Source organism: Carassius carassius, chromosome 47, assembly GCF_963082965.1.
Source record: "Carassius carassius chromosome 47, fCarCar2.1, whole genome shotgun sequence".
Classification (NCBI taxonomy): Eukaryota; Metazoa; Chordata; class Actinopteri; order Cypriniformes; family Cyprinidae; genus Carassius; species Carassius carassius.
The window spans coordinates 57,501-72,500 of record NC_081801.1 but is presented as its reverse complement, the minus strand read 5'-3'; the positions used below and the strand labels follow the sequence as shown (position 1 = coordinate 72,500).

Here is a 15,000-nt window from a genome sequence, read left to right as displayed (position 1 = left end):
CCTTTTATATGTATGTTAATACTAGGCTGTAACAGGGCTGATGATATCGATGGGCGTTTTCACACTTGGCCACACTTTGGAGCCTAGTGTATTTCTCCCATAGTGTGGTTTGTTTAGGCATATATGAATACAGTCAGCATGCTTGGATCCACACAAACACAGTCTTTGGAATGGTTTATTGTGCTGGGAAAGCAATTTAAACCAGTGGACCAATGAAGCAAGCTGTGTCATAATTCATAATGGGAATGTGTTTTGTAAACAGCAGCAGTGTCATTGATGTGGCTAAGCACATTAGACATCACAGTTGAACTCCAAAGCATGTCCTCATCCTCCAATGTCGTAGGTGCTCTTATCCAAAACAGGTGGATTTCAAGAACGCATGATTTTGGTATTCTTTGAAATGTTGTTTTGTCAAAGTAAACCCAACCAAGAAGAAGATCCAACAGTTCACATCCCTGTTTTGGACAAAAGCAGTTGATCTGCAGGTGTGAAAACGCCCTCCGGTGTGTAAAGTTCTCTCTCTCCGGAGCTCAGCTGTGTCTGTCAGTGACTGTAGCTCTACTTCCTTCCTGTAGACCTCCACGCCCTTCGTAAAACATTCCAATTCTACCTTAGGGAAGTGCGGCCCTACGGCAGACCTGATACCCACGGTACTATCTCTCTCACCTCATCCGTCTCTGACCGTCCATGTCTGGAAAACACTCATTTCTCTCTTCCATTCTGGAGTTCATCATCATTGGTGTTTCTGTTGTGTGTGTGTGTGTGTGTGTGTGTGTGTGTGTGTGTCTACACGTGAAAGACTGTGGATTTGACCTGCTCTGGACTCATCAGTTCTTCTCTCACTGCTGAAGTCTGACCCCAGAGAGAAGCTCAGTCTGTCTGTCTGTCTGTCTGTCCTTCAGTTCTGGGAGTCCACGTCTCTGTCGTCTCTGGACGCGTCGGGTCTCGGCTCAGGTTCTGGCTCCAGCAGTGCCTCCTCGTCTTCGGTGTCGTCCACACCGGTCACAGGGTCTCGCTCACACAAGCGCTCCGTCTCCGGCGTGTCCAGCTACTCGTCTCTCTCTCTGCCACTTTACAACCAGCAGGTGGACGACTGCTGCATCATCAGAGTCAGTCTGGACGTGGACAACGGAAACATGTACAAGAGCATACTGGTGAGAGCATGTCAAATAACAGAGAGCGAGCGGGAAGAATCTTCTAGATCAGAGGCTCTCGTCTGGTTTTATATCAGGTCCCAACACCGCACCAAAAGTGTTTATCATATAAGAGTAAACAAACTAGTTTAATTACCATGTGCTCCAGTGGTGCACAAAGTTTGTGAACCCTGTCAAACTCAGATGTACATTTGTAGAGACGTACCAGACTTGGATGGAGGTGTATGTGTGTGTTTCAGGTCACGAGTCAGGATAAGACTCCAGCAGTCGTGAGGAAAGCCATGGTGAAACACAACCTGGACCGCGAGCGAGCCGAGGATTATGAGCTGGTTCAGAAGATCAGTGAGGAAAAGGGTCAGTCATAAACAAGCTAAAAGATAAGCTTAAACATACCTTTGCTGATATTTGCCTCCTCATCTTGCTGATGAGCTCGGTTTTGTCAGATTTTTGATTGGAAGATATTGAAAGTGACCTGATTTTACAGTAAGTCCTGTTGTTTTCTTTCCACACAGAGCTGAAGATTCCCGACAACGCCAATGTTTTTTACGCCATGAACTCCACGGCCAACTATGACTTTGTCTTGAAGAAGAGAGGTTTCCCGAGAGCAGGCCGAACCAAACATGTGTCCAGCTCCACGCTGCCCCGAATGAAGCAGAAAGGTCTGAAGATCGCCAAGGGAATCTTCTGAACCCAAACTCTTGTGTCAGTACAGCAGGAGCTGGGTTTGTCTCTCATGAACTGCTCGTCACCGTCTGGACGCCCAAACTCTCTCCCTGAGAGAACATCTGTGTGTTTACAACCATTTCCTGAATCTCCGAGACAGACGTGTGTAGTGTGGAATCTGGAATACTATGAACTACGGTCTGATGGAGTGGTCACCTGACTGATCACATGACAGGAAGAGACTGCACACGTTCATCAGAATGTTTTTCCTCTTCACTAACACAGTGGTGCTCAAGCCGATGAAACATCTCTCTCTTCGTCTGTTTCATGCTTTCATTTCTCACACATTCAGAGAAGTAAAAGTAAGATGTCTAAGATGGTGTTCATGTGTGAATCTGAGCAGTGAATATGGAACAAGACGAGCACTGAATCCCGGCAGTTTCTAACACGAGTCTTCTTCTAGTCTAACAGCGCAGACGCTCTCAGTGAAACTCGACTCAGAGATCACACGTGCTCCGGTGTCTTCAGTTTCTGCAGTGCATCGATACTCCTTCATGTGAAGTTACACTTCAGCGCCCCACATCACATTATCACATTGACACATTTCCAGTTCCTGTTTCCTGTTGCGTTGTCGCTGCACACCGATGCGTGAAACCCCCTTCTGAAACACGACCATAGCGTTTGAAATAAGAATGAAATGCCAGAAGGTTTCCAGATCTTCATTGGTTCGGAGACACGATGAAGATTGGAGGAAGAGAGAAACAAGATGAAAAAGAGAAATGAAGATGAATTGTAATGAGTTTGTTTTGTTTTACCTGTAGTTCAGAGGTCGTTCATGACTGAATGCACACACTTCACAAAGCTGACCTGCCATAGATCCTTTATATGTGAGCGTGTGTGTGTGTGTGTGTGTGCGTGTGCATGCCATGTTTTAATGTTTGGTATGTGTGTTCATGTCTTGTGTTTATGATAATTAAACCCAAAGGGCCAAAGATCTCTGTCTCAGTGCGCGAGGTCAGCGCTGTCTGGTCAGGAACACTGACCGCTTCCAGGATCTCTCAGATCAGATCTGGACACAGATATCTGCCATTCGTCTTTTTCACTGTCAAAAAAAGATTTAAGAAAAAAAAAAAAAAAGATTTTATTGTAACTCGCCTGCTCGGGTTTTGTATCTTCTTTTATGTAATTTTTGTACAAAATGAATTGTTCTTTGTACTTTTGCCTTTCATTTGGTTTGAGTGTGTGTGTGTGTGTGTGTATTTATTGATTTGTAAATACTTTTTGTAGCATTGTACATTTAGTTTCTTCTCCCATGTAATTATGAACTAATATGTAAATATGAATATATCAATCCGAAGTTTATACCACTACAGATAAGGGATTGTTTCTTTCAGCTCTGTTGACTTTGGGTTTTCTGTTCGTCACGTATTTTTCCATGGTTTAAATTTGCTATTATTATTTTCCTTATGATGCACTGTTTCTAATATTGGTGAAAGCGACTAATAAACACGTGCAGTGCGATTCCTGTAGTGTTCTTGTGTTGTGCTCTGCTTGCTGCAGTTCATATCATCTGATGAACACGAGGACAGATGCAGGACTGCACTGCTGTGGTCAGCAGGTGGCGCTATGATGATAACTTTGACCTCTCTGTAGACAGAGATGCTCCACAAACTCAACATGATGAGAAGAGTCCAGATTAACATACAGATGACCATTTACACACGCCTGGTCAGCGGCACTCTATTATTAACGCACCGTCAAACTGGGAACAACATAGAAACAAAATACAAATAAAATATTCTACAAGTTCCCCTCCACTAAAACTCTAAAGTCCCATTTGTTTTTCAACTCTGAGAAAAAAAATGAATCGACGTGTAAACGGAACATAAACTATAACATCATATAACCATCTATAACATCATTTTTTTTCATCTAGAACATCATATATATATATATATATATATATATATACATATATATATATATATAAAACAAGTATGGTCGCAGTTTCCGTCGTTATCAATAAACTTCATGAAACTTACGACCATAGTTCGTTAACGATGTTTCGGGAAACGAACTGCTGCTGCACGTTAAAGACTAAGAGCTGCTTGCAGACTGATTATACCTTTTACTGCAAAGAAAAAAAACTGCATATGGAACTATAGGCCTATAATAAAACAATATGTATTTTATCTGCTATTAAAATTAAAGACTAAATGAAAGTAGAGTTAATAAACAACACAAAAGTTTCGAGTTCAAACCTGTCAGATGAGATGAGCTTCTACAGTAACGTCTTCTTCTTCTTCTACTTTATTTACCTCACAATTAATGACCGATAAATTCTGTTTCAATCTTTTGCCGCTCTTACTGAAGACCGCGAACAGGCGCTGTCACGTGACACCACGCGGTACTTTACTCAGAAGACAACACATTTTATTTCAGTATAAGACAATTTATTTGATCGTTTTATAAATCTTTTTACATTTAAATTAATACATTTAACAGACGTTTTTATCCAAAACGACTTAAAAATTACCTAAAACAAACTGTCAAAGACACAACGTATTTGGTGTTTTGGTGTCAATTAATTAACTTTTAATGAACGTTTGTGTCTCAAGAGGATCTTTCGGGAATAATGTCCTTTGCTTGAGTTTATTGACGTCTGCGCACGAGAACCAATGAGAGTCGAGGCAGAGCGCGAGAGCCAATCAGTCGCGAGACCGTTCTGCGTCAGTGACGTCACGTGCCGTCAGTGCGTGCGCAGAGCTCGCGTGCCCTTGGTGTTTGTTGAACTTCAGAATCAGTATTATAAGGTATGATTGACGTTCAGCCTTGATTTATGCTGTTGACTGTGTTTGCTGTGAAGTTTATTTGTGTGTGAACACGAGACAGAGTTCAGCAAACCTCAAATCCTCTTTAACTCCAGATATTCTTGTGTTTAAACTGAAGATTGGAGGGTTTTCACTCCAGAACGCGATGTTTTTGTTCTCCTTGATTCCTGCTTCGTCATTGTGATGATTCATGAACTCGATCTTTTGCAGAAACTGTTTCTGTTATCAAGACTGAACAGATAAAGAAGCAGATCCAAGGACACTCCTGTTCTTCATATTATAGTTCGCTTACAGAAAAATAAAATAATCACAGAATTCTAACAGTTCTTAAAAGAAACTATCAGTGCCAAACCAGTCACAATCTCCAGCTGAAATAACAAATCATTGTTAGACAAATCATATCACAATCCAATCTTGGTCTTTTAAAACAAGCTTAATTTTCTTGTCATGAATGATGTGATTTTCATGTTCTGATGTGTTTGAACTCTATTGAAAGACTCCAGTAGAAATAAACATTAGGAAAGTGTCTGATGATGCAGTTTTATATGTTATATTTTATTGGTGTCTCTTCTTCAGGATGGGTTTCCTGCTCTCCAAATCCCTCGAGCAGAACCTGCAGAAACAGCAGGAGTTCATGCTGCTCAACACACGCCTGCAGGTGCAACACACACACACACACACACACATCAAACACACCTCACACTCACATCACTCACCTCACACTCACATCACTCTCACACCCATCACCACACACACATACACTCTCTCTCTCTCTCTCTCTCTCTCTCTCTCTCTCTCTCTCTCTCTCTCACACACACACACATACACTCACCTCACACTCACATCACTCTCACACACACACACACACACACACACCTCTCACACCCATCACCACACACACACATACACTCTCTCTCTCACACACACACACACACACACACACACACACACACCAAACACACCTCACACTCACATCACTCTCACACACACACACACACACCTCTCACACCCATCACCACACATACACTCTCTCTCTCTCTCTCTCTCTCTCTCTCACACACACACACTCACCCATCACACACACACACTCACCCATCACACACACACACTCACCCATCACACACACACACCCATCAAACACACACACACACACACACACTCACCCATCACACACACACACTCACCCATCACACACACACACACACACACACACCCATCACACACACACACACACACATCACACACACACACACCCATCACACACACACACACACACCCATCACCAGGGCCAGAGCGGGGGGGGGTTCACCACATTTTCTATGGTGGAATTCCAAATAAAAACTTTTTCCAAATGGGATAAATGAAGTAGTTCAGCTCTTCCTATTGTGTAGTTTTTATTAATATCATAATTCAACAAATAATGTAAAAGTTTAAATAATAATTCACTTAAGCTGAGAAGTTAACAAAAAATATTCCACTATTCCACAAGGATAGGTTGATAAATTAACAAAAGCAGAAAAATAAATAAATAAAGAATAAATAAAGCATTTAAAATGTATTCCACTCTTTCACAAAGAGGCATATTGAACTAATGTTTACAGTTCAAGTCACAGTAGTTTATGGTTCCACTGCGAATAGCATCAACAGCATCAGTAGCCACGCTAATCAGTGCACTGGATTCAGCCACTTTACCGATAACCGCGTCGTTGCTTATAGACGTGTGGTTTTCCTTCTCTGTGCACATTAACATGAAAGCCTCCAAGCTGTCCTGACTCAATGAGCTTCGTAGACAGCAGATCAAGCTTCAGTTTTGTTATCAACAGTGTTGTGCAAGTTACTTCTAAACTGTAATACATTATAGATTACTTGTTACTGTCATTTAAAAAGTAATTCCTCACAAAACAATTCTGAGACAGTAATATTGTAATGCGTTACATGACTCCTGTATTACTTTTGAGTTACTTTCAAAATGTACTGCAGAGCATTTTACATCCAGTAGAGGACGATATGATGTAGCATAATGACAGGGGGGGGGGGCTATCCAGGCTACTAACAATATAGCTTATAATTGGCAAAAGTGAAGTCTCAAGACAATGCAAGACAGGATGACATCCAGAATCACAAACGATCCAGGTCTGTTAAAAGTATGTGAATTGCTTGGGTCTATTCATATTACACACAACAGGACTATATGTAAATGCCATATGCAACTGTAAAATGACAAGATGCGCATACATTCATTTTGTGAATGTACAGTCTTCTGCTATCTTTACCCATTATTTCCACTGTCCAGTGCGAGCTGAGGCTAACAGCGAGCCAGATGGAGCTAATAGCCTTGGACCTCGAGCACAGAGGCTGAAATCATGCCGCACTCCTGTAAACCCTGCCCTAAACACACCTTCACTGGACTGCGTCACACAATACAAAGAGAGATGAATTAAAACAAAAAGGCTAAACAAATATATCAGAAGCTGTCGTTTAATCTTTATTTACGTGGACACCACACGCATCTATTGACTGACCACGAACACGAATTATTATTATTTTAAAAATTTTTTGCTGCATCTTTGATTCGTTAATGTCTTGTGGTCTTGCTGTTTTCTTCTTTTCTTTTCTTTAAACAATTACATTTTGGGCTAAAAGTGTGTTATATCGCAAGCATTACTGAACATGTCCGGAGTAAAATATTACTGAAAATTGATTAGTAATGCTTTACACTACTGCGCTATAGCAAAAAAGTAATACGTTACTGTAATGTATCACTTTAGTAATGCGTTACTCCCAACATTGGTTATCAATATTAAATTGCATAATATTTGCAAAGTCTATGAATCGCCTTGTATTGGGTAATTCACAAAGGCTAATATTTTAATATAATTTTGCTATTATTTTGCTTGTGAATAGTTTGACAAAGGTATTAGCCGAATAATTACGTTGCTAATTCTAATCATTACTTGGCCTATCTCTTTTTACCAGTTGACTCTTGTGTTTGTCCTCTTGAAAATACATTTGTAAGCTCTTCCAATGCCCTTCTTTTCTTCAACCTGGCTTTATCAGCCCCTCCCGGCCTCATCCTTCATCATTCCATCATTCCACCCAAGCAACTGTATGGGAGGGGAGGGGAGGGGAGAACTCCCTCATATGGGACAACCCATGCAGAGGCTGCAGTGTCAGAATGCGGAACATGTGTAGAGTTATTTAAGAGAAGACAGACTCACTAACGTGACAAATGTACAAAAAACAAACAAACAAAAAACTCAACTGGCCCAAAAGAGAAGCGGCCCACTGGGAATTCTCCCGATTGCCCACCCTGGGCCTGCCCATCACACAAACACCCCATCACACACACAAACCGTACATGTACACACCTCACATCACACACACATACCTTACACATACACCCATCACACACACACCTCAAATACAGCCATCACACACACAGCTCAAATACACCCATCACACACACACACCTCACATACACCCATCACACACACACACACACACACACCTCACATACAGCCATCACACACACACACCTCACATACACCCATCTCACACACACACACACACACCTCACATACAGCCATCACACACACACACCTCACATACACCCATCACACACACACACACCTCACATACACCCTTCACACACACACACACACACACACACCTCACATACATCGATCACACACACCTCACATACACCCATCACACACACACACCTCACATACACCCATCACACACACACACCTCACATACACCCTTCACACACACACACACCTCACATACAGCCATCACACACACCTCACATACACCCATCACACACACACACCTCACATACACCCATCACACACACACACCTCACATACACCCATCACACACACACACACACACCTCACATACAGCCATCACACACCTCACATACACCCATTACACACACACACCTCACATACACCCATCACACACACACACCTCACATACAGCCATCACACACACACACCTCACATACAGCCATCACACACACACACACACACACACCTCACATACAGCCATCACACACACACACACACACCTCACACACACCCATCACACACACACACACACACACCTCACATACAGCCATCACACACACACACCTCACATACAGCCATCACACACACACACCTCACATAGACCCATCACACACACACACACACACACCTCACATACACCCATCACACACACACACCTCACATACACCCATCACACACACACACCTCACATACACCCATCACACACACACACCTCACATACACCCATCACACACACACACCTCACATACACCCATCACACACACACACCTCACATACACCCATCACACACACCTCACATACAGCCATCACACACACCTCACATACACCCATCACACACACACACCTCACATACACCCATCACACACACACACACACACCTCACATACAGCCATCACACACCTCACATACACCCATCACACACACACACCTCACATACAGCCATCACACACACCTCACATACACCCATCACACACACACACCTCACATACACCCATCACACACACACACCTCACATACACCCATCACACACACACACACACCTCACATACACCCATCACACACACACACCTCACATACACCCATCACACACACACACACCTCACATACACCCATCACACACACACACCTCACATACACCCATCACACACACACACACACACACACACACCTCACATACACCCATCACACACACACCTCACATACACCCATCACACACACACCTCACATACACCCATCACACACACACACCTCACATACACCCATCACACACACACACCTCACATACAGCCATCACACACACCTCACATACACCCATCACACACACACCTCACATACACCCATCACACACACACACCTCACATACACCCATCACACACACACACACATCACAAACACACACACACACACACACACCTCACATACACCCATCACACACACACACCTCAAATACAGCCATCACACACACCTCACATACACCCATCACACACACACACACCTCACATACACCCATCACACACACACACACACCTCACATACAGCCATCACACACACACACCTCACATACACCCATCACACACACACACCTAACATACACCCATCACACACACACACACACCTCACATACAGCCATCACACACACACACCTCACATACAGCCATCACACACACACACCTCACACACACACACACACACACACACACACACACACACACACACACACACACACACCTCAAATACAGCCATCACACACCTCACATACACCCCTCACACACACCCATCACACACCTCACACACACACACACACACACACACACACACCTCACATACACCCATCACACACACACACACACACACACACACACCTCACATACAGCCATCACACACACACACCTCACATACACCCATCACACACACACACCTCACATACACCCATCACACACACACACACCTCACATACACCCATCACACACACACCTCACATACACCCATCACACACACACACCTCACATACAGCCATCACACACACACACACCTCACATACACCATAACACACACACAGACCTCACATACACCCATAACACACACACACCTCACATACACCCATCACACACACACACCTCACATACAGCCATCACACACACACACACCTCACATACAGCCATCACACACACACACACCTCACATACACCATAACACATACACAGACCTCACATACAGCCATCACACACACACACCTCACATACAGCCATCACACACACACACCTCACATACAGCCATCATACACACACACCTCACATACAACCGTCACACACACACACACCTCACATACACCCATCACACACACACCTCACATACAGCCATCACACACACACACCTCACATACAGCCATCACACACACCTCACATACAGCCATCACACACACACACACACCTCACATACAGCCATCACACACACACACACACCTCACATACACCCATCACACACACCTCACATACAGCCATCACACACACCTCACATACAGCCATCACACACACACACCTCACATACACCCATCACACACACACACCTCACATACACCCATCACACACACACACACACACACCTCACATACACCCATCACACACACACACCTCACATACACCCTTCACACACACACACACACACACACACACACACCTCACATACAGCCATCACACACACCTCACATACACCCATCACACACACACACACCTCACATACACCCATCACACACACACACACACACACCTCAAATACAGTCATCACACACACACACACCTCACATACACCCATCACACACACACACACACACACACACACACCTCACATACACCCATCACACACACACACACCTCACATACAGCCATCACACACACACCTCACATACACCCATCACACACACACACACACACACACACACACCTCATATACACCCATCACACACACACCTCACATACACCCATCACACACACACACACACACACACACCTCACATACACCCATCACACACACACACCTCACATCCACCCATCACACACACACACACACACACACACCTCACATACACCCATCTCACACACACACACACACACACACACCTCACATACACCCATCACACACACACACACACACCTCACATACACCCATCACACACACCCATCACACACACACACCTCACATACACCCATCACACACACCCATCACACACACACTCCTCACATACACCCATCACACACACACACACACACACCTCACATACACCCATCACACACACCCATCACACACACACACACACACACACACACACACACACACTTTACATACACCCATCACACACACACACACACACACACCTCACACACACACACACACCTCACACACACACACACACACCTCACAGACACACACACACACACACACACACACACACCTCACACACACACACACACACACACACACACCTCACACACACACACCTCACACACACACACACACCTCACATACAGCCATAACACACACCTCACATACAGCCATCACACACACCTCACATACACCCATCACACACACACCTCACATACACCCATCACACACACACACACACACACACACACCTCACATACAGCCATCACACACACCCATCACACACACACACACCTCACATACACCCATCACACACACACACACACACACACATACACCCATCACACACACACCTCACATACACCCATCACACACACACACACACACACACACACACACACCTCACACACACCTCACACACACACCTCACACACACACACCTCACACACACACACACACACACACACACCTCACACACACACACACACACCTCACACACACACACACACACACACACCTCACACACACACACACACACACACACACACACCTCACACACACACACACACACACCTCACACACACACACCTCACACACACACACACACACACACCTCACACACACACCTCACACACACACACCTCACACACACACACACACACACACACCTCACACACACACCTCACACACACACCTCACACACACACACCTCACACACATACACCCATCACACACACACACACACACACACACACACACACCTCACACACACCTCACACACACACCTCACACACACACACCTCACACACACACACACACACACACACACCTCACACACACACACACACACCTCACACACACACACACACACACACACCTCACACACACACACACACACACACACACACACCTCACTCACACACACACACACACACACACACACACCTCACACACACACACACACACACACCTCACACACACACCTCACACACACACACCTCACACACACACACACACACACACACCTCACACACACACCTCACACACACACCTCACACACACACACACACACACACACACACACATACACACACACACACACACACACACCAGAGTAGATCCGTCTGGAGGAAGGCGCTGATCATCATGAAGGGTGATTGTAAAGATTGTCGTCATGATCAGAGCCTCGGTGTGTTTATGTTTCCGCTGATCTCCAGTTAGTTGAGAGCCAGAAGCCTTTTATTGCAATTGTGTTCTTCACGAAATGCTCTTCTTCTGATGGATCTCGGCCCGTGAGGCAGTCATCATCGGTGACGTTATGAAGAGAAAAATCTCCACCTGCTGACAGATTATGAAGAATTCAGTAAAATATGGTTTATTTGTTCATTGCCGCACAGCCCACAAATATCAGCTCATAAAGCTCTGATGAGTCACACATTCACTCTCGTTCCCTTCACCTCTCTCTTCCCTGGAAAATTACTTTTCCAGCTTTCGTTTTAGACATGATATCACAGATTAACTAAAGTATTTCACTGAAACATCATGAGCTCATTCCGCTACTTGTGAGCTATATATGTAGCTCTCTCTGTTTCTTACGTCGTCTTCTTCTTTGTTATGTACTTTATCAGTAACCTAAAGCAGTCCAGGCCGTGTAAACGAGCACATTTCTCTCTCCGTGGTCAGATAACCAGACTCTGGTGTGAGTCTGCCGTGGGTTTATTCTCTGGGTTCGGTCAGTGCAGGTATTTCTGACCCTCAGGTGCGTTCAGACGCTCATAAATACTCGTTATCACCCACAATCTAATAAACGTCTCACAGCTCCTCCAGCACTTCCAGCAACGTCTGCTCATCTTTCTAAATATTGTTGTAACACATTGAACATCATATTTACTGCATTTTTTTTAAGGTAATGAAAAATCATGATCTTTGTTCTCCAGAAATGCCACGAGGTCAGATGGAGAGGAAACATGCACACAGAGCGTTCTTCAAGTTCAGCAGGAGTCTGTAGAAACGGCTCAGGAATAGAGTTCAAATCACACTCTTCTCCACTGCGTTCACATCTCATAGTAAAACTACACATTTTTGTATTAATTACGTTTAAAATGACTGATGCTTGTTCCAGTATGACTGAAGAAATGAACTTGTGACAGTGAGTAAATGATGAAATCTAAAAGCTGGTTTGTGTCTAACTGCGGAAGCGTGTCACGGATGTAACGATGGTTGACCTGATGAGGCTCGTCACGTCTCGAGTCCTGCATCATTACGCTGTCAGAGGGATTCAGCTGAGAGTGCTGTCCATCCGCTCATAATGCAGCCATCTCTTTGTCCAGCGGTCAGACGTTTGACCGGCTGTCAGGCGTGTTTCTCCTCTCTTTGTTTGTCACTTCCGCTGCTCTGGAGCTCTGACTAATGACATTTTTATTGTCCTGAAAAGGCAAGATGATGAAATTGTGGGTTACGTGTGTGCTGTCGCTCAGAAAACAGACGGACGCTTCTCCATCCATTCCACGGTTTTACTTCAATATAGAAGTCTGTTCACAATCACATTCATGCATTCATCAGACGCTTTTACACCAAGAGTCATCAAAACCTCAGCGACATCCGTCAGATTTCAGCATGCTTTTTAAAATGTGATCAACTAATCGCTAGAATATAAGTGGCTTTCATATATTTCTTGTACTTGACATGAACATCTGTATGAAAGCAGTAACTGGAGGCATGTGTTCTGTAAACATGGGTCGTTGGTCATCAGGCGGTTCATTGCGGTCTGTCTCTCAGTCTTTCGTCTGCTTTACGGTTAACAGAGCCGTCCAGAAATCTTCACACGTGGCCTTTCAGGAAAATGTCAGTGAGTTTCCCTTCGGAGCACCGGTGTTTTCACTTCATCACCTCTATGTCGCTCTTCGTCTCATTGAATCAGAGTTGATCTCTGGATTGATAAAGAGGCATCATGAAGGACTCGTCAGTGCAGGAGCGGCTGCAGTTAAACGAATGTGTGTTTGAATACCTGCTGAAGCTCATTTAGATGATTAACGTGACCGTAATCAATTAAACTCATCTGTTTTTCTCGTAGAGTTTACTCCTTTGTTCTGGAGAGTAAAGAACAGATTGTGACTGTGAGCAGAACCATTCATAGATATTTTGTGAAGTGCAAATCATCCTGTGTTTATACACCATTCATACTGATGCTTTGTGTTTACTGTAGTAAAACCAGCATCTCCTGCGATCCTGTAAATGTCACTAATTAGTGCTCGACAGGAGTAAAGGAGCGTGAGATGTTTGCATCCTGCTGTAGATGATGTTCGTGATGTCTCCTCCGGTTCTGCTCATGCGCTGAAGTTAAGTTCTTGATTTACCTGTAAGTAAATATGTGAGTCTGAAACATTCACAGTTTCTATAAAC

General features: G+C 44.2%; 2 protein-coding genes across 3 annotated transcripts in view; both read left to right on the top strand.

The window, feature by feature from the left end:
* The window catches only part of LOC132130180 (ral guanine nucleotide dissociation stimulator-like), a 25,648-nt gene extending 23,679 nt beyond the window's left edge, over window positions 1-1,969 (top strand). The window contains exons 14-17 of one of the 2 annotated variants that reach the window (XM_059541862.1): window positions 576-650; window positions 903-1,154; window positions 1,394-1,508; window positions 1,667-1,969. In XM_059541862.1, coding sequence (XP_059397845.1) covers window positions 576-650; window positions 903-1,154; window positions 1,394-1,508; window positions 1,667-1,842 — 618 coding nt within the window. In that variant the 3' untranslated portion in view covers window positions 1,843-1,969. The remainder of the gene's footprint in view (window positions 1-575; window positions 651-902; window positions 1,155-1,393; window positions 1,509-1,666) is intronic. The other variant, XM_059541863.1, reaches the window with a different exon arrangement.
* A 2,513-nt stretch (window positions 1,970-4,482) lies between these two features.
* The window catches only part of plgrkt (plasminogen receptor, C-terminal lysine transmembrane protein), a 14,798-nt gene continuing 4,280 nt past the window's right edge, over window positions 4,483-15,000 (top strand). The window contains exons 1-2 of the mRNA XM_059542404.1: window positions 4,483-4,630; window positions 5,225-5,306. Of these exons, the coding sequence (XP_059398387.1) occupies window positions 5,226-5,306 (81 nt within the window). The 5' untranslated portion in view covers window positions 4,483-4,630; window position 5,225. The remainder of the gene's footprint in view (window positions 4,631-5,224; window positions 5,307-15,000) is intronic.